Below are 21,923 nucleotides of genomic sequence, written 5' to 3'. Positions count from 1 at the left end.
CTGGCAATGTGTGAAAGTTACAAGATCCAGCACACAAAAAGACCTGGCAGTTGTATAGGCATGTTTCTTATTAAAAGAAAGCACCAAAAAGAAACAGCGTATGTATATTTAAGTGTTTTAGTTATTTTTAAGGAAACATCTTCATACTTTCATTTTTTAAAACATTATCAAAAATATTTTCCTGCTGGAAAAAAAACATCTCAAGCTGGTTAAACTGCTAAATCATAGCACAGGGTAGGTTTTTGTTTGATTTAAACGGTTTACCTGGTCTGCAAGCAGGACCAGCTTTACTAAGCTGTTCTATGAGAATGGTCAGCTTGACTAATCAGGTACATCATCTTATCTAGGGTTGACCAAGCTGGTCTACCAGCTTAAACAGTGGACCAGCATAAGGTATGTTCCTGCAAAGAACATCAAGGTGGTTAACTACCTTGACCACTTTAGACCAGCAAGAATCTGTTATTAATGACCAGCTTGGACCACATGAAACCAGCAGCCAACCGAAGCTTGCCATGCTGGCTCTGAGTGTTCTACAGTATTTTTTCCGCAGTGGCTGTACAGACTGTACTATTGTACGAGAAGCATAGGTGGGCTCTATGTTTATTCCAGATAAGCACCGTATTACATCTTTCTTACTTACATTTGAATGGTTTCCGGGGGCCGATTAAAATCAGCACTCTGTCTACCTCTGGCCGAGGGATTGTATGAAGCCATGGTAGCGGTTTAGATGCAGAGAGATTTTCTAGTGTTTGACAGCTCTGTGATGTAAGACTACTTGTAGCAGGACATACATGCGACATTTTTCAGACAGAATACTGCGCAGGTTGTTAACGCAGGCTACATTTGACAAAACGAACTCGCCTGCTCGTGCACTGCGCATGCTCATAGATGGCCAATGTTTTCAGCGCTGCACTCAGGCTCTGTTCCGCCTCCTTCTGAAAGAGAGGGGGATGTTTTACGTGGCAGAGTTCGGACGTGACATTTTGGTTTAAGGAATTTACGAGTCTTTCCAGGTTTACTGCGGTTAGTACAGCCAGCGACCACCTGCAATCCCTCCATCACCCCCAGTACCTCCAAAAGCCGCATGAAGCATCATGTGGTCGATTTTTCTGGCTGCGCTGCTGCTTCCTTCTCTCATCTTGACGTATGAAGTGGACTTGAAAAAGCTCGATGGACTTGCCAAGGCAAAAGTGGAGGTGGGTAAATGTCCTCAGCGATTAATACAGTTAAATTGTTTTACAAGCAACTGAATCTATGATTTTTTTTTTATTTCCTGCGGTTATATCTTACTGTAGCATAGTCCTAAATCACGAAAGATGACTCTATTTAAGATCGCTGTGACGTAATATTTCCCGTTATTTTTTCTTCCTCCCACTGAATATGTAGTCAACAGTCCCCTAAATCGTAATCTTTACAATAGATACCAAAGATGGATCGTTCCAAACACTGAGGTGAATTAAGTGTAGTTTAGTATTTGTTTTAAGTTTCATAGCTGTGAAAGCAGCCATTACAGCTAGAAGAAAAGCAGCAATGTGCAGTGATGAAACCACTCACGAATGAGACAAAGTACTGATGTCACTTTACCTGCAGAAACTGAATTTGCTCGGGTGACACTTTTCTTTCAAAAGGCCTTGCTTTTGGGTGGATGGAATGGATGTAGGAATGTGAAATTAGATATATGAAGCAGTGTCAGCCATTCAAGACATGATCTGGCTTTTCTGAGGCTTTGTTCTAAATGCTGTTTTCAGGTAGACAGTGACAGACCCCTGAGGGCTGTTGCTGTCCTAAATACAGTAGGATCCAACAGGCTGAGTTGGATGACTCTTTCTACAGTTTAAGACAAATGTCTCAATATTTGGTGTGTCCACTGTTTGCTTTAATCACATCTTGAACTCCAGTTCTAAAAAAAGTTTCTGCAGAATTTGGAGACTAAACATACATGTTTTAGAAGAGCTAAGAGACTGTTGAGATGAGACAGTATGTTCCCAAAGATCTTCAGGGGTGTTGAGGTCTGTTTTCTCAAAAAGGATTTCTCAAGCAGATTAATTTTGATCAGTGTGTTGTTCATTTTTGAGTATCAGATAAGTTAGTGTTCTGATGTAAAATGGAATTATTTTACTAGCATATTACATCCACTTATTACATCTTTTATCTCTATTATATCTCAGAAATAATGAAAAACATCAGCATATTGCCACTGCCTGCACAAAACCTCAATTTCTTTACATAATTTGAAAATGCCAGTGGTCTTTTACATTGTGTGAAAATGTCATGATGAATGGACCCACTGAAATGATCCAAAATGATTTAGAATAAAATCTTGTTATATTAACTTACATATGTAGTTAAAAAATGTTTTCTTCTCCTGTAAAGTTAAAATTATGGAGATAATTGGAGGTTTTCTTCTGACAGCAATACTATTTTTAATTTCACTTCATCTGTCTGTCTAGCTACAGTCATATGTAAAAGTACACGTCTGCAAATTTCATCCATAACTACTGTTTCCAAATTTTTCTGAAAATTGCCATATCTATCTATCTATCTATCTATCTATCTATCTAGACTTAATTCTAATTTCTTTCCAGACCTGTGGGGGATGACAGTTGAACAGGCTGAGGGAGGTAAGCTCTCATTATTTCAGTATAACATGTATAGATCCTTCAAAGTCCCATGAAGTGTTTGTATTACCTTTGGACAAACCCTTCATCATACTGACTGCATTGTTAATTGTTAATTAATTTTGCCTTATTTTTTTCCTCTCTAATCTCAGGTCAAGGCCTTTGTGACCCAAGACATCCCTCTTTAGTATCCTTCACCTGGTTTAATAACAACAATTAATTTACAGAACTTAATTACCTTCAAAATCATGCGTATGTATGCACTGACCAATTTATTAAGAAGCTGTCATTGGTATTGTGAACTGGAACTATTCAAGGATTAAAGTGCACCATCAGTGAAATTACAGATAATAACAGAATTATGTGATGAAAATATCTAGTATTTCATCATGTGTACTTTTGGATGTTTATGCATGTAAACACAAGTAATGTTTTTTTATACTAGCTTCTCTTCAGAAAATACTTTTGGATCCAGTACTGAGAAATCCCTGTTGGGAAAATACTGTGTTGGGGGAAAAACTGTGCAAGGCTGGGCACCCAAGCACTGGAGTTGAGAACCGCTGTGTTAGGGAATCAGGCTCCCAAACAACTTTTACATCTGTCACATCCATTGTTTTCATCTAGGTTATTTATTTAAGATTAAAAAAACTAAAGCTGTGTACATCGGCTCCTGTCCTTTCTTAGACCAAAAGCATTCTAAAAACTGAAGCCAGTTTCTCGCATAGAAAAACATTTCTGTGGCGTGTGTAGAGAATTCCCTGGATTTACATGTAAGATGAGAAGAGCAGCCTTGATGCAAATTGGATTTCTCTCTAACAGAGGTCCATTTATGTGGCCAGCTGGAGATGAAGTGTGGATATAAATCTCATCTGTACATTATTTGGAAATCATGTAAATGGAAGTTGCCTGTTAGCCTAACACATGTTACAATTGTCCAGACAGTCTATATCCTTGGTAACCAGCCCATGATTACATCACACTGACCAAATTTCTGCATAGTTCAGTCAGTGTAAGCAATATTTTTCAGTCTGGTGTGAAATGGTGCTTTGCAGAGAAACTTGTTACAGATATTGACTTCTTAACAGTGCTGGTGATAAGAACCAGGGGCTGTGATGTATACAATGTAGATATCCCATTTTATTTACAACCCCATTTCCAAAAAAGTTGGGATGATGTGCAAAATGTAAATAAAAACAGAATGCAATGATGTGCAAATCATTTAAACCCTATATTTCATTGAAAATAGTACAAAGACAACATATCAAATGTTGAAACCAGTAAAGAAAAACCTGGTGGAACTTCTCACAACTAATTAATTAATTAATTGGCAACAGGTCAGTAACATGATGGGGAGGAGTTCACCACTCTGTAAAAACAGTGCAGATAAATAGTGCAACAATTCAACAATAATGTTTCCCAACATAAAATAGCAAAGAACTTGGGAATTTCATCATCTACGGTATAATAGCATTAAAAGGTTCAGAGAATCTAAAAAATCTCTGCATGCAAGGAACAAGACTAAAAATCCAATATTGGCTGGCTGTCATCTTTGGGCCCTCAGGCAACACTCCAAATATGCCCCTGTTAATATGTTGTCTTTGTATTATTTTCAGTTAAATATAAGGTTTAACCCTTGTGTGCTGTTCATGTTTTTGTTGCTCAGTGGGTCTGGTAGACCCACCGCATTATTGTTTTTTTAAATCAATATAGCCATAACACACCCGGGTTAACAGTGTGACGTCATTGAAAATGTGTTATTTTATATATTTTTCACAGAAAAGGCCAAGGAATCTGGGGTTGGAATAATAAATGGCATCATTTTTTCCTTTGTTAAACACTAAAAATGGTTCCCACAGTCCCAAACACCACACAAGGGTTAAATAATTTGCACATCACTGCATTCTGTTTTTATTCCGAGTTTTTATATGTAATGTTGATCAGAGTAAAATAGTGGTAAAACCGAAAAAATGCCGTACTTGCCTTGCATGTACTTCACTGCCATGAATGTATTTAAAAATATGTGCAGTGTATTTTTAAACATTTCATGTGAAAGCTTAGTTAACCACATTCAATTGAATATTGGGTTCAATTTCACTAACTACATCCAGGCATGATTACTGTCAGACCCGTTGAATCTAAACATCACTTAAAAAGAACCTGTCTGGCAATGTGAAGCAGGCTAGAGGGTCTCAAAAAGCAGCACATGATACCATGCTCTAACAGATACAGATTCAAAACAAAGTCATTGAAATCTACCAGTCTGGAAAGGGTTACAAAGCCATTGCTAAGGCTCTGGGACTCCAGTGAACCACAGTGAGATCCACTGTCTACAAATGGAGAAAACATGAAACAGTGGTAAACCTTCCCAGGAGTGACTGGGCTACTAAAATTTCTCCAAGAGCGCATCGACAACTCATCCAGGAGGTCGCAAAAGAACACAGACGAATATCTAAAAAACTGCCTGACTTGTTTCAGTTAAGGTCAATGTACATGATTCCACAATAAGAAAGACACTGGGCAGAAATGGCATCCATGGAAGAGCCACTGCTGACTAAAAACCACTGCTGACTAAAAAGAACACTATGGCTCTTCACATTTGCCAAAAACATCTTGATGACCCCCAAAACTTTTCTCATTGAGTCTCACTGAGATGCTGTGGCAAGTTCATGCTCGAAAAAAACCCTCCAATGTAGCCGACTTAAAACAATTCCTCCACAGTGATGCAAAAGACTCATTGCAAGTTATTGCAAATGTTTAATTGTAGTTGTTACTGCCAAAGGTGGCACAACCAATTATTAGGTTTAGGGGCAATTACTTTTTCACATGGGTGATATAGGTTTTGAATAAATCTGTATCTTCACTAAATTTAATGATCATTTAAAAGCTGCATTTTGTGTTTAGTCGTGTTGTCCTTATTAAAATTTGGTGGTTGATCTGAAACATTTAAATGTGACAAATGAGCAAAAACAGATGAAATCCAGGCAAATACTTTTTCACAGCACTGTATGAGGTATAGAGCCCTGCAAAGCAAAACACAGATAGATAGAACTGATTATGGGCGATCATTTAGTTAATAAGAAAAAAGTTGTACTTATGGAGAAAAGATATAAAACATTATCTTTTTGTGTTATAAAGGGGGTATTCAAGTGAGTTTGCACAGAGAAATCAGCAAACTTTGCCGGACACCAGCCTTCCAAGAGCAGAGTTGAATGCCTCTGTGTTATAGCTTCCAGTCTGTAACTGTCCACTAATCTATCTCCTGAACTCTTTCCATTTAATTTTTCCTTGACTTGCCTGTTTTTCAGTCATAACTTGGTAATGAAGCACATTCCTGGGGCAGACCCTGAGCTTGTCCTCCTAAACCACTACTACGAGGAGCTAGATGTAAGTTAACTGTATTAGTTACAATACTGAGCTCAACGGTTATGATAAAACAGCAGGCTGACAGGCTAAAAAGAGGCTTTTCTTTACCTCTTCAGATTTGTTTGAATATGTGTGGTTCGGGTATTTTTCTTCTACAAAATACTTCTAGATACATATCAGATAGAAATGACATGTCTAGGGGGAAAAAAAACACACTGTCCTATATCGGTTCACAGCTCCAATCCCTGGGGGCTCTAACCCCTCTTTACAAATAAAAAGTCATTTCATTTTCAGAGAGTTTCAAAAGATTGTGATTGGGTGAAATTTTTAAGAGCCCATTCCCACCAAGTACCAGGTTTTTGGAAGCATTATTTCAAGGCTTTGACTTCTGTGAGAATATCTGCATGTAATGACTTCTTTTCTCAAAATTACTTATTTTATGTTACATCTACATTTTGAGAAATCTACAAAATAAGGACTTTTCTCTGAATATTTACTTACTATATTACTTTTTCAAAATGACACTATTCAAGAAATGAAAGTTGAAAGTTAAGTCAAAACAATGACTTATATTCTGAAAAATATTGACTAATTAAGTCAAAATAATGACATTGTCATGCTACCAGAAACATACAAAGTTGAGAGTTTTTTTCTCTACTGGCTGGTGGGAGTGGGTTTCATATGAAATAGGGGTGTGGGATAAAATCGATTCTTAGATGCATCGCGATGCAGACGTGAACGATTCTGAATCGATTCACAAACGTCAAAAATCGATTTTCTAAATATTTAATTTATAACGTATTGTTGACGGAACGCAAAAGGCGGAACTTGGAAGTGGGTAAGTGCAGCGCCCGGACAGTCTGTGACGGCACACAACAAAAACACTACTGGATGAGTGAGAAATCCGACCGGCTCCCTCTGCATTAAAGCCAGGTTAGGTCAGGAGTCACAACACAAATGTTCAGAAGAGCCATTTTGTCCTTTCAACAAAAATCAAACCAGCTTGGGAGCCGCAACATTTAATGTCCAGTATGGGTCAGTGTGTGATAATGTCCTAGTATAGGCTAAACAATATAAACGAAAACGCAGATTTACTCTATTCTGCGTTAAGCTTCGCCTACGGCCGCTTTCCTCCCATTTCCGCCAGAAAACTTTTCCTCAGAAGTAGATCAGTTAAATGTCTCTCAACGTTCGACTGTTTTACGAGGCTGAAGTTGCTTCTTATTCTCCAGCTTCTTGTTCGAATTTACCCGTTCCACCTTAAATTCTAACTGAGGCGCCGAATGTAAATGCGGCACCATTTAAGGTGGAACCGGAGAATTCGAAAGAGAAGCGACTTCAGCTTCGCCAGTGTTTACTGTTTGACAGTCTCTCGTTGCAGATTTAACGTACCAGGAAACCAACTGCGCTGCTTATAAATGCGAATAACGCATCACTGCTATGTGACCTGCAGTCTGCACGGCAATTCTCAGTCGTTGCGAAACAGGGCTTTCGCGCTATGTTGCACACGTCCCGTCTCAAAGATACTTTCCTGACACAGCGATCCCCCCGTCTCTACAACGAGACCAAAACCAAAGTTATACAATCACTAAAGAAAACGGGTAGAATAGCTGTAACGTGCTGCGTCGAATCGAATCATGAGGTGCCTAGAGATTCCCACCCCTAATATGAAATGTAGTGCCTTCTTTGGCATTAAACTTGTGGTAGCACAGCAAAAAGACAAATTTGCAAATAGCAGAGAGCCATTTGGACTTTGATTATTTTGGCACAATTCAGAGTTATTTGTGTGTGTATATATATATATATATATATATATATATAAAGGTACACTGAATGCTCAAATGAGCCTAGAACTGTTTGCACAGCAATGTTTTGTTTTTTATTGCCTGAGAATCTTATTTTTATAAAAAGCACACACTTGATCAGTTGAAAAAAATGACCACCTTCAGATCAATGCATTTTTACAACTATAAAACTAGTATTAAATATGCTAAGATTTACTGTTTAAAACTTTGTTTTTGATCTGTTACTTTGGGATGACCAGCAGAATATTTTATATATCAGGGGAGACAACATGTTATGAACATGTACAAACGTCTCCACAAACATTGCACCTATATTAAGTAGATAATCCATCACTAGTGACTTTCATCTGTAGAAATGCCCTCTGCCTCACCTTTGAAGATTGTTTGAGAGCCTTTAGCTCTTCACTGCAGTTTCTTACTGGCGCCATCTGCTGGACAAACACTTAACAACTGTAAATATACACGATATTCCACACCCAGAGGAGGACTAAAGTGCACAGTATGATGATATATTGTTGTCATAAATTAAGTCACAATACACGTACATCATGAGTAGCATCAGTGTTAAATAACACTCTTTTAAAAAAGACTGGTTATAGAGGACCTATAAACAGCAGCCAGTGGACAGCATACAGGGCATAGAAACAAGTATCTGATTGGATGTCAGCCTATTGTGCCAGTACCTTATTCATTTTTACTTGGATATATAAAAAATATTTTGATTAATACCAAGTATTTTGAAAATGTCTGGAGATTTCATGTTAGATTTTGCTGTATTACTTAACCTCACTTTTAAATGAAGTTTAGCTCTTTCATTGAGATTGACTTGTTTATCCAGTCTGGCTATTGAACAGAGCTGGAATGCTTATCTTAGGTCTTCATCAACACTCTGCTGTACTCTTCCCTCTTCCTCCATTTCTCCTTTGTAGCGGATCCCATTGTCAGATATGACCCGTACAGAGATCAACAAACTCTTAGCTGAGCTTGGCTTTTATAAAAAAGCACAGCCTGAAGATGAGGTGCCAGAGGAGTTCCGCTTCTCACCAGCCAAAGACAGCCCCTTCAAAGAGCACCACACAACCCAACCGCCTGCGCAGACTGAAATTAAGACTGAGGAACACCAGTCTGAGCTAGACTCAGCACATAAAGATTTATAGTCTACATAGGAGAAATCAGTTAGGAATACTTGAGTGATGCACCCTCATTCTTGCTATAATTTAGTTTTCAGACTAAGGCACATACCATCTGCTGTACTTTTTGTTACAAAGTCTGCATTTGCAGTACGTGTGCTTGTGTATTGATTTAATAGATCCACTTAAACTCGTGTGTGGTATTAAAAGAACAGCATATATGTAACCCTGTTTCTGCCCATACAGGAACTGAATGACGCCCCAAACCGTAAAATTGTCTGATTGGTTGGGGTTGATGATGTACGTTCTTGAGGGGTATGGCAGGGTCTCAATAGAGTGCTGGGTGGAAAGCATGATGATAACACTGAGAAAAAATAAAATATTTTTGATCTAATTACAGCATAAGCGTTTTGATTATTTTTGCAGTAGAACACAGGAAATCTATATTTAACAGAAAATTACACAACAGCCACACCTTTAAGTGTATCAAATACATAAATTGATTTGTCCACTACTTATGAGCACCCTACTGCTGCTTTAATACCTCATTCATTCCAGTTTTAAGACCAATGAGTTATATAGTGTCCTCCCAACAAAAGGTGTTTCCAAAGGTGTCATTGACATTGTTCCCCTTCAATGACAAAATAACATTTAGGCAAGCAACTACCCAAATGCATCTTAGCTGCCTTGCAATTTTTTTTTCTTATGTCTACCTAAAATGGTGAAAGGAGAAATTTCTGAGGAGATTAGATATAAGGTATATCTCCACTTGCATAAAAAGGAAGGAAAGTCAAAGGAAAACAAGTGAAAAAACAGGAATTTCCAAAATTAAAAGATAATGTGCCCTCTAACAACCATGCAAGTCTGACACATCACCAACTTGTCCGATCAGATAAACAGTAGTTAATGCTTTCATCTTTTAGAGGCAAGGCAAGAAAAAAAGCTCCATTTTTGCTTCAGATCTGAAAAAGATACAGGTGTTTCCAAGCCATCCTTCCACTGTGAGAAGACAAATTAACACTATGGGTCTAACAGGATGTGTTGGTGTCAAGCTGTTATTGAGAAAAGGAACTAGACAAAAATGACAGAAAATCTGTACCAGAACACCAGGATTTTGACATGTGGGGTAAGGATTTATAGACTGTAAATAAGATAACTTGGATTGTGAGAAACAGAAAATGCAACCAACTTCTAAGACTGAACTTTGTAGATGTTTACAAGAAAAGTATCCCTGCAGATATCTTTGAAAAGTTGGAGTCTCCTGAACAATTTGGAAGTTGTAATTATGGAAAAGGGTGGACACACTAAACACTGAAAAAACTGATGCATTTTGTTCTTGAATATTGTATGTAATTTTCTGTTAAAATATTATTTTGCACATAATGGTTATTTTGGCTGAGAATAACAAATGAAAGGGCGGTCTCTGTTTGTACAATACTGTATATAAAAGAAATGCACTTCATCAGAACGATCACTTCCAGCAAAACAGTATGCCAGTACCCAATTATGGGAAGCAGATGTACTTCCAGACAAAGAAGCAAAAACTTGGTTTCTTAAAGGGTTTAATAGTCACTTCATATTAACTTGCAGTGTACAGAAATGCTGAATGAACAATATTCTTCTGTGGAGACATGTAAAATCAAAATGGGCCTTGGACAGGCAGGCAGTTTTTTCTCTTACATAGTGACAGCGAGTTTCGCACTGATTGCAATACGGACCATATCTGATTCAACCTAATGTCTCTGCCTTTCCCCTATTCCCTTGAAGGAGCTTCGATTGACTCCATTATTTTGGCAAGGATGCTTTTACATACAGCAGTGAATGTGTAGCAGTGCTATGGCTTTGAAGGATCCACCACACCCACAAATATGCATTTCTATGTAAGCCACGTTACAACTCTAATGCAAATAACACCATCTCGAGTACAAAGGTGCTGCTCAAATTACAGATTTGGATCTTAGCTGTGCCATGTGGTGTTTCTTGCTCATTTGGAAAGAAAAATAGCTGGTAGGGTGTTCCTCCCCTGACAGTAACATTGCTGAGCAGCACAGTGGGCGAATTAGCATTTTAGTGAGCTAATGCTAATACACGACACCTATTTTGGCTATTGGCTAAGGCTAAACAGAAAATCTGGAAAACAATAAATTAAATACTTAAAAGCTCAGTCCAGTCAAAATGACACTCTTGAAAAAAAGATTATTAGGATTTTAAATGGAAAAAAAAACAATATACACAAGTACGAGTTCACTCACAAATGCTAATGTTGCAAAACAATGGAGGGCTGTGTTTAAGGAAATGCAGTAAAACATCAAATATTTTGTTCACACCAGACTGGACTTTCTGTCCAACAGTGCCATGATTTTTAACACAAGCATTCAGCAAAACACTCCTTGACACTTTCAGTTGTGATCACCACCACCCATTTAAGAAAGATCAATAAAAGCCAAAAATGGCAACAGATTAAAAATGGACCAAAAAATAAAGTGTTGAACCTGTATTAAATAAAGTTAGTTTTGGTAGTTAATTTCTTCAGTGGGTGCCATCAAAAATGTTCACTGCCATATTATACAAACTATGACTTACCATATAAATTAAAAGCTACTATAGCTTTGAGCTCTGCCCTGAACGTCCATTTCCTTCTTTCTTTTTTCTTTTTTAAATAAGATCATTTCCAAATTAAACCAAAATTAGTTACAAACTAGCACAAGAGCCATATATATATATATATATATATATATATATATATATATAATCTTTAAACTTTTATGATAAAATTTAGTAATAAAGCATACACCATTTCAGCTCAAGTTGTCAACTGTTAAACAATACTGGACCCAACGTACTTATGGCTGAAATTAAACTCAGCCGGCTCAAAAGCCTTACTTTAAAAATATGCAAAAGCAAAAACCCTATAAACAGGGTGATAACTTATCCGACTGAGGAGCCATATGTCATTTATGTGAATTTATATTTGCTTCAAAGCATAGTTCATGAAAAAAGTAAAAACATTTAAAAATATTCATAACCTAAAACATAAATTAAGGGAAAATGTAGGTTGTACTGTCTATTTATGTGACTGTGTTTGGATGGTTGTCTAATTCCTTGTTTACCTCTCCTTTACATTTTGTTAAACTGGACTGTTTAAACCCAACTGAAAGAAAATATTTAACAATTGAGTACCGGTTAACAAATACTTTGAACAAATATGTTGAATGACTGTAAGAAACGTTTATGCGGTTAAAAGATTCAGCTGCTGTTTGAACAAAGGGGGCCGTACTGTCATAACATGAAGCAGTGTGGATTACATCTGCATACCAGTGCTCATTCCAAACTTAGTCACTTGTTCCTTATAGATGATAAATGATCTTGAAAATAATTAAAAAGAAAATTCAAGTAAACATGTGAAGCATGCAGATCTGAATTCCTATAAAAGCAAAAAAGTACCATAGAACAAGGTTACAAGCCATTTTAAACAGATACATAGGCAATCCACATCAATTGACTGCATGCCACTGGCATGAGAAATAAAACATTAGGCATTAGAAGGCTGGTAAGTGGTACAACACAATTGTCTTTTCTGGGATTTAACATTAAACTTTTTTTTTTTTGCCTCAAAGTCTTTATGATGAAATATATAAGTTTCAATAAAGGAACTTTTAATGGTAATTTATATGATATTAGCATTAGTGCCTAAGCGTAGATCCTAGACTGCAGCAATATGGCTTACATGAGGCCCCCCTGACCTCACAACGTTGCATGCATTGGCTTTTGGTTACAGTTAAAACTAGGCTACAAGACCTGGAAGAAACACAATAAGAGCATTTTGGGGAACAGTTCTATTCTCCGGACTGGCCTTTGGACGTCCGGACGTGCTTGAGGGGAGTGCCAGAGTCAGTAAGCGGTCAGTGGTCTGAGTGGGCTCGACAGGCCATCTCATATCTACGCAGGTGATTGACCAGCGACTGCACATAGGTGAAGACACACTTGGAGTCAGGCTTCTTGCCCATTATCATCATGTCCTCCACTTCCAACAGGGGCATACAGTTAGCAAAGGCCCTGATTGAAAAAAATGAGGAAGGAAAAAAATAAGATAATAATAAAGATACATTCACAAAAAGGCTTGTCCCAGCTGTCAGTGTCAGTATATTTGCAGAGACAGGAAGAAAAAACTGTAACTTGCAAAACTAACCACGAGGTGGGATATCAACTCTAACACTTGAGCTTTAAGGGCTAACATTTATATGCAGCCCAAAAATGGTTTTCTCGCAATCGGCAACAGACACTGGAAACCTTGGTCTAACTAGGCCTATCATGGGTATTAATTACCATATAAATAACTGCAATTAGTTCACTTTAGTGTTTGTTTAGTGCAACTATTAAAATACAAATCTAAAGTGGCCAAACTGGCTGGGGATCTATTTGCTTCCTAGCTGTTGATACTTTGCAGCTCCCAACTAATGACAGACACAGCTCAAACTGAAATAACCAAAAACCTCTACCATCTAAAAGTGTTACAGCAGTAGTCAGACATGTCTTGCCCTCTTTTATTTATATGCATATGTCTCAACCCAAGGGATGAATTTACACCTAGTTCACATTCAATTTCTTGTGATGTAAACACGTATTTGTGAAAGCATTAGAATTAGCTCAATTAACTGTGATCATGCAATTATGTGATAACTGTGACAAGCCTAGGCGTGACCGATACGTGACCGATGGCTGATATGAAGGTTATGTTACACACTTTACTGATCAAACAAGAGAAATCATTGTCATTGTCAAGAGAAATCATTGTCATTTTCCCACCCATGTTCAGCCTGATAGCAGCATAGCTCCAGGCTTAGTCAGTCCTAGGATTTGAACTTGCGACCTTCCAATTGGTGGCTCACCTCTCTAGGCTTACATTTTGACCATATAAAATTATACTAGCAGATTTCAGTCATTAGAATTTTTAAAGAAAGTCCTTAAAAAATGAAATAGGTGACAAAATATTCTGATCAGACAATATTTTGTTTTGTTGACAAAATACGTTTTGTTGATTTTCTAAATGAAAATAAGCTAAAACACCCTCTACAGGGAATAAACATAAATGTGGCATTTTTCTGCACATTTCAGTGCACAATTTTCCATCTTGGCCAAGTTTACAGAAACATATTGAAAATAAATAAAATATTATTAATGGCATTAAAAATATATTAATAAATCACTTTTGCACAGGCTACATTTTGTGTTTGCTTTTTATCCTCCCAATTTGTTTAACCTTGCAAATAAACAGTGATTAAAACACACTGAAATATGCAAAAGTGTGTTTTCTGTAAAGGATGTTTACTAATTTTCACATGTAATTTGACGAGTGGGACCCAAACGTTTGCTTGCGACTGCCTCTACCCTACAAAGTCAGGATTTTGCATGATGATAAACACTTACACATCGAACAAACCTATCTGTAGTACTGTAAAGTGATTTATTAACACTGGGTGATGCCGGTGTCGACCCATTTTATCCTAATGACTCACATAAAAGTTAAATTAATTATCCCCTTGACTTATGTGCCAAAAAGACAAACGGACTATTGTGCAAATTCAAAAACCCACAACCATACTATTTATTGTTGGCATTTACACCTGGCAACTTCAAGAGGATTTCTGCCTCTGTTTTGTGCCGTTTTGTTTCCATCATGCATCTTAAAATGGTAGCTAAAGCAAAGACTATAAAGCATGATAGGAATCTTTGATCCTGTGGTGCTCTTTCCTCTTGTCATGTGGCCCAAACCAAGACCATGTTTGGGCGTCGGATCCCAGAGCGCTGCTCACTCTTGCAAACACTGAGTGATGGTGAACATGGCCAGGCGCTTGATATGAACATTATGTTGATCCAACGAAACTGACAAAGCTTTGATAAAGAACATCACCTGACTCCATACAAGTTTTACACATACACAGCACTGGCTTTGCCTTTTAAGTTGATAGTTTCCATTTTCTTTAGCCCCTTTTTTGCACTTGCAGAATGCTTTTTTTAACTGTGACTTATGGTAACCTCTTGAGTCCAGGTTGAGGTTTCCATTTGTAAACATTCAAGAGAGAGTTTTGCAAGCAGACTGTAACTCACCTTAACTGTTACAGCTAGTGCTCAAGTTACACTCTCAAACTGATAAGCAGAACATTTTTAACCACAAAAGAAAAAGGACAAAAGTATGGGAAAAAAAATTAAGACTTTATCTTGGTTGCTACTGTTGTTGTTCGCTATGCAACATACTTTTGTCCATTTCTGAGTTTTTCTCAAAGATTTTAGTAGTAAACTTCAGACATCAAACGCATCTTGATTGATCGACTGCATTTAAAGTAAAATAGTAACACATTCAAATGAACATCTTCATTTTATGTCCCACCACCTTACCACTATCTTAATCTGAATGCACACTTCTTGCCCAGCCCACCCCAACAACCTGGCCCAACCATGATCACTGGTCAGGTGGTTTCCTGAAAGTCCTAAATGCCACTCTCACCGTTCAGAGTCAGTTTGGACCTTAGGGGGAGTTTTTGGTTTTGACCAAGCCCTTCTGCACCAGGCCTCTGTAGAACTCCTGGAGGTACGTATACACGCACTTCCAGTCAGGCTCCCGCATCCGCACCATATCGTCCACATCCAAAAGCTGGGGACAGTCCACAAGCTTCCTACTCGCAAACCACGAAATGAAAGGAGAAGTGTATTCGGGGAGAAAAACAGGAAGAAAGCAGGAAGGAGGGAAGGAAGGAAAGAAAGACAGAAAGGAAGAGAGAATGGAAGAAAGGAAAGAAAGACAGGAAGGAAGGAAAGAAAGAAGGAAAGTAAGAAAGAAAGAAAGAAAGAAAGAAAGAAAGGAAGGAAGGAAAGAAAGAAGAAAGAAAGAAAGAAAGAAAGGAAGGTAGGAAGGCAGGAAGGAAGGGATGGAGGAAGGAAAAGAGAAAGGAAGGAAAGAATAAAAGAAAGAAAGAAAGGAAGGAAGGAAGGAAGGAAGGAAAGAAAGAAAGAAAGGGTGCAGTGGGCAGCCAAACGTTAGGGTGAGACAGGGGACAGTAAGGACAGAGAAAGAGAATGAGAGACACATAAAAATAGGATCAACATTACATGTGTGTAGACATACATTCTCATGTGCTTTCATGCTTCATGAGCATACACGCACAGACACAACAAAAGCTCAAATGGAGCACTGCTTTGCATCCATTCACCTTTGTTGTTAGATATTTTTGCTGTGCTTCTGTTCCAGGACATGGGTGCAGAAACAAGACACCAGGGACTTTAACAGCAACTTTTTTTGTCCTCTATTCTAAAAAATACAAGTGCTAGACACAAACACGGGTTGTGAGGTGATCCCGCTGCACAGACCTTGTGTGGGGTTTTTGCGTGTTGTGATTGTGGGTACTGGGTGATCGAGATGAAAGATGCAAATTGAAGAAAGGTGACTAATGACCAAGTTATTTCATGTACACTGTACAAATAATATCTTGGCAAATACATCTTGACTGGCAACACATCTAGTTTCTAATCATGACATTATAATAAGGTAACATGGGCAAAGAAGCCCCCCCAAGTTAAGCACCCCTGATGTCAGCACACTATCCACTAACTTGTTCAGAAATTCCATTCAGATGATTGCATTCCTGGAATTTTTTTCCAAATATATGATTTTTTTTTGGGGGGTGGGGGTGGGTGGGCAGGTAGTCCAGCCCTGCATATGTACCCACTTCAAATCAGAATGGGCTTAATTTGCTTAATGGGGTTAATTAGCGGATTACTTAAATCAGGTGCGTTTGGAGCAGAACATACACTAAAATGTGTTTGAACTCCCCAGGTAAAATTACGTTTTGTTGATCTTCTACATGAAAATATGTTACCATTCTCTACAGGGAAAAATTGAAATATAGCATTTACTGCACATTCATTTGCTTAGTTTAACATAGTATAGCATGTATATAAATATATATATACATAGTATAGCATATATAAACATAGTATATATAGATTAAAATGTGCTGTAACTTTTGCACATGCCACATTTTGTGTTTGTTTTTTTCCGCTGTATGTTAAATTCCGCAAATAAACAGTAATTTTGAATTAAAATGTGCAGAGGTGTGTTTCCTATAGAGGATGTATACTTACTTTCACTTAGAAAATCAACAAAATATATAATGTGACCGAGTGTGGCCAAACTTTTGCATATGACTATCATTAGCATTATGTGCAAGCTATAACGATCATTTTTATCTTGCTGCTATAAAACTGGATTCATATACATGCTGAACTTGGGCTACTCAGCTGCTAATCTTTTTCAACCTAATTAGAACAACTCAGTTTGTGTCAAAATAAAATTGTGTGGGTTGTTAATTTTAAATCAGATTAATTTTGTATGTTTAAAATGTCAAATTCTTTCAGATATACAGGTTTTTAGGGATAAACATCTGATTGACAGGCAACACATTTGGGGGTGGAGCATGGACAGGTCAGTTAAGATTATTCAATCTATTTCTAGACATTTTCACCCTAAGTAATCTCAAGTGAAATTCTCACCTCTAGCACATCACGTAATTATTTTTTGAAAGAGGCAAAATGATCTAATTTTTCCAAGTAAAAAAGGTCTAGAGTTAGCTGAAATATTCTAATAATAATCTTACGATAATTTTACTATGTTATTAGATATAATGTCTTCATTCAAGATGGTTCACTTGCAAAGATATTTTTTGCAGTGTACACACAGGTTCCTCAAATGTTTTGAGTGTTAGAGGTCACAAAATAGGCACAATAATACATGCAAAGCATTAACCAAACAGCCACTGATGTGTAAGAGCCCAGTGGTCACATTAGTCAGTCAGTTTTAAATGCAGTAGAAAAGAGAGCAAGGAGAATTGACCGGAGACAAATCATAGAGGGAAAAGGTCAAGGGGACTCTGAAGACCCATTCACAGTTAACCAAGAAATCAAGTCAAGGATTCACTAAATGATGCCAAGTAGTGCTTAGCCAGTGTAAGACACACTTGTGTCACTGGATGTGTCTGGTTTAGTAAAGAGTTGGCCTGTAGGGGTTGTTACCTCTCTGGGTGGAGGAGGGGTAGTGGAAAATGGAAACAAAATAGTAGCAATTACTGAGCAACAGTCCCTAAGGCACAAAAGACTTGTCTATGGACATTTGATGCAAGAGGAGGTACGATTTATTCAGTGATCCCCTGAACATTTCATTACATCAAGGCAAGCAAATTATGAGGGCTTAATACAAGGAAAGTATCAGAAGCACCGGAGGTTACAGGTTAGTGTCATTAGGACATCCTTTCTTGTAGAGCACTGCAGACACCCACAGTCTTGATAAAATTGATAAATATTGATATATTGATAAAATCTGACTATGTTAGCACACAATCTAATCCTTAAGATCTGTTTCTGGACAATATCAGTGTCGGACTGCATAGTAGTATCAGTAATTTCTGGCAATTTGACTGCAACTTTATTGAGACAACGGGCACAAGTTTATTGTATTCTGATTGCCTGCTCATTCCCAAACCCAACACAATTTTATTAAATACTATTAGGTATTAGTAACAATTGTGTTCATCTGTTAAAAGATCAAGAGATGAAGTATATTTATTGGCACTGAAAGAATGGTTAAAAACCCAAGAGTTATTAGTAGCATTAAACATTTACAACATTTGGGCATCTGCTGTGTGCTAAAAGGGGCACAAGCAAACGTGTGTGAGTGCGTGTTCATTTATATACTCACTCTGCTGTTTTAAAGGCCACCTCAAAGTTCTGTCTGCGATTGCTAGGACTGAGTGCAGAGTAGTCGAAGGCCTCAGGGAAGAAGTTGTGCACTAAAGCACAGAAAGCCAATCCATCACTCCAACTGGAGGAGAAGTTCTGAATGTCCACATTCTGAAACCATGGAGAAAGGAAAAAAAGAGAAAAGACCATAAGAACATGAGGGAGAGCAATACACAGCAAGTTGGTTTACAAATGACTACATGCAGTCTATCAGCATGTTTGTAATGAAACTAAAGTAGCACTGCACACACACACACACACACACACACACACACCATCTAAACCGCTTATCCTTCTGGGTCGCAGTGGGGTGCTGGAGCCTATCCCAGCTGTCATTGGGCGGAAGGCAGGATACACCCTGGACAGGTCGCCAGTCCATCGCAGGGCAGACAGACAGACAGATACACCCTGGACAGGTCGCCAGTCCATCGCAGGGCAGACAGACAGACAGATACACCCTGGACAGGTCGCCAGTCCATCGCAGGGCAGACAGACATACACATTCACACCTAGGGGCAATTTAGCATGTCCAATTAGCCTGACTGCATGTCTTTGGACTGTGGGAGGAAACCGGAGAACCCGGAGGAAACCCACGCAGAGACGGTGAGAACATGCAAACTCAACACAGAAAGGACACTGGTCGCCCAGCCGTGAATCGAACCCAGGCCCTTCTTGCTGTGAGGCGACAGCACTACCCACTGCGCCACCGTGCCGCCCTTTAGCACTGCATAGTGAAGCAAAATTTGAAAATTCTTCCTATCGTACAACACTGGCTGTAGTTCTAACAAGTCACCATAAAAATAGTTAGTTTTTGTAGTTTAGGGCTTTATAGTGACACTTAAGAATAACAGTTATGCTCGTTGACCTCCTTACATCATAGCCGCGAGTCTTAGCTCTGCACCAATCCAACAGCATCTGTTTGATGGAGTTAGCATTGGGAACACCAAAGCTGGTGGAGCGCTGGACCTTGTTTACTTGTGCAGCTGGTGAGCTGTTATCAAAACAAAAACAAAATTTATTATAACACAATATTTTAAATGCATGTGTTTTTACTTGGTGATCATATAGCTCGCCCACTTCGCAAGAATCCCAAAGGCAAATTAACCCATTCACTTTGATTCCAAACAAATTCAGGCTTCAATATAGCTTCTACTACTGTTTTTGCTATGAAACCTCAATTTCAGATTACTTCACAACACGAAATGGTGTGAGGCAAGAGTATGATCATTCAGGTATGTAGTCTGAACAATGCCAATTGTTGGGCTGTAAGCTTCCATTAATTGTTTGCCACATTAGCCTCAGAGCTCCAGAACAAAAGTAAAAACATAACACTAAAAAGAAAAAAACAAAACAAAACAAAAAAACAGTTTTTGTTAAATAAAGCATAATATATAACCCAGTATATAACCCATGAGTATGACAAATGAGCCATGAATGGTCATGAAGATGCTGTGCTCACCCTCCACCATCCTTCTCGAGCTTCTCGATCATGGCTTTACGGGCCTGGGAGGTGGATGTTTTGGGCAGGGTCTGAGCCCTCATGAGCTCCTTCTTGCGCTCAGCCTGCCTGCGCTCCAGTGCCGCCAAGCTGCCTCCACTGCGTGAGGTGTCATCCTCACGATCAAACACACTGACAAATCAACAAGCAAGATGAACTAGCAACTAAATCTTTAAACATCCAAGCGCAGACACATTCTCAGTAACATAGGTTCAGATGATGTACAGATAATGGATGGTTATTTAAACATACAGGACTTATCTTGGTATTTGTTTATTTTATTGGCTATTAGAATAAAGTGTAGTTTGTAGTTAAAAAATGAAATTGAGTATTCGCTTGTAAATTTAAATAAGTTTTTAAGTGTGCAACCACAGAGAATGCTGAACTACCAGGAGCAGATATTGCATCTCACATTATGCAAAATCTTAGCAAAGACATATAGCGAAATATTCCAATCAAAAAGAAGATACATTTGTACAGTGAAGTTATGTGAGAGTTATTCTTCAGGTCAGCTGGTAGCTGATTAAATCACATGCCTAACACACAAAGGTAAATCACTGAATGAACAGAATAATCAGATGTGGATCACATCTTTTGGTAGCTCTTATGCGAGATCTATATAAAATATTTTCTGATTTGAGTGTTTGAAATTTATTTGTTTAAATTTAATTTGCTCACCTTCCAACCTTCTTCGTCGAAGTGGAAGAAGAAGAGGAGTAGCTGTAGGATTTAGCTTGCATGGTCCCCCCTGAAACCAAAACACAACAAGAGTGAGGGTGAATGATAATACAGAATGTTGCAAATTCTTAGTCTTAATGTGGCTGTAAATACAACCCTGTTTCCAAAAAAGTTGGGATGCTGTGCAAAATACAAATAAAACAACTTTTTTGGAAATAGGGTTGTAAGAGTTACAAAAGAAGTAACTCACTGTCAGACTTCTGTGTATAAGTAGCTTCCATTATAGTGCTACGGGACATCCTGCTGCCATCATCTACATGTACAGGCACACACAAGCACACAGACACCCAGGTTAAAATGTTATAAGGGCAAAAGAAAAGAAAATGAAGAATGCTTTTTGTTCAACCCAAAAAATGCAAATGCTAGATAAAAAAATAAAAGAATGCCTAAGGTTATAGTTATATAATTATATATAATTATACTTTATAATTATAGCAATTAGATTGCTTGCACCAATTCTTTGTTAGCCATGTATTGAACAATCTGCTTGTTTTAGTTTTGCAAGTTCAATTAATCTAGGAGCCACCCAGATATGCTCATGCTGTATCTAATAAATGAAAGTGTGTCATTCTTTAAGTATTATTGTTTTGATGTGACATGTAGGGCAGGAGGTTTTCAAAACAAGGTTACCAAAAAAAAAAAAGCATAAATATCTTTTGGAGACGCAATGCCTGGAGTTCAAACTTTTTTCAAACTAGCAACAATACTGTTCTAAAAGGCTCATTGATAGTGCACAACTGCTTCCAATAGGTTTGTTTGCTGTTGGACAGATAAAACCCATTGCTCGGAAGCACATACACATGGCCATGCAGGCAGCTGATCAGAAAGGAATTAACAGCATCCTAATTGTTGTGGCCGTGCAAAAGATATTGGATGCTCCTAGACTAGCCTTATAAAGATGATAGCGTCAGTGTAATGCTGGATTTGATGAATGAAAAAAACTTACGATGATGAGTTAGCATTACAGTGACAAGCCTGTTGG

The 21,923-nt window shown here is 38.0% G+C and overlaps 2 protein-coding genes across 11 annotated transcripts in view; one reads left to right on the top strand and one right to left on the bottom strand.

Moving 5' to 3' along the window:
* Nucleotides 1–905: 905 nt before the first annotated feature.
* On the top strand, nt 906–9,313 carry selenom (selenoprotein M). The gene is made up of 5 exons (XM_036598882.1): nt 906–1,196; nt 2,586–2,621; nt 2,771–2,805; nt 5,924–6,002; nt 8,716–9,313. Exons 1-5 carry the CDS (start codon nt 1,095–1,097, stop codon nt 8,941–8,943), a joined length of 480 nt encoding a protein of 159 aa, XP_036454775.1. The 5' UTR covers nt 906–1,094; the 3' UTR covers nt 8,944–9,313.
* Nucleotides 9,314–10,461: 1,148 nt separating this feature from the next.
* smtnb (smoothelin b) overlaps nt 10,462–21,923 on the bottom strand; it is an 85,746-nt gene continuing 74,284 nt past the window's right edge. For 7 of the 10 annotated variants that reach the window (XM_036598871.1, XM_036598874.1, XM_036598872.1 and 4 more), the window contains 6 exons: nt 21,132–21,194; nt 20,882–20,951; nt 20,165–20,335; nt 19,579–19,696; nt 18,665–18,816; nt 10,462–12,972 (listed from right to left, as the gene is read on the bottom strand). In XM_036598871.1, the coding sequence (XP_036454764.1) occupies nt 12,819–12,972; nt 18,665–18,816; nt 19,579–19,696; nt 20,165–20,335; nt 20,882–20,951; nt 21,132–21,194 (728 nt within the window). In that variant the 3' untranslated portion in view covers nt 10,462–12,818. Of the gene's footprint in view, nt 12,973–15,421; nt 15,591–18,664; nt 18,817–19,578; nt 19,697–20,164; nt 20,336–20,881; nt 20,952–21,131; nt 21,195–21,923 lie in introns of all 10 variants that reach the window. The other 3 variants (XM_036598873.1, XM_036598880.1, XM_036598877.1) reach the window with 2 other exon arrangements.

Source organism: Colossoma macropomum, unplaced genomic scaffold (assembly GCF_904425465.1).
Source record: "Colossoma macropomum unplaced genomic scaffold, Colossoma_macropomum, whole genome shotgun sequence".
Taxonomy (NCBI): Eukaryota; Metazoa; Chordata; class Actinopteri; order Characiformes; family Serrasalmidae; genus Colossoma; species Colossoma macropomum.
Note: the sequence above shows the minus strand (reverse complement) of the source record. Positions and strands in the feature narration are given on the sequence as shown.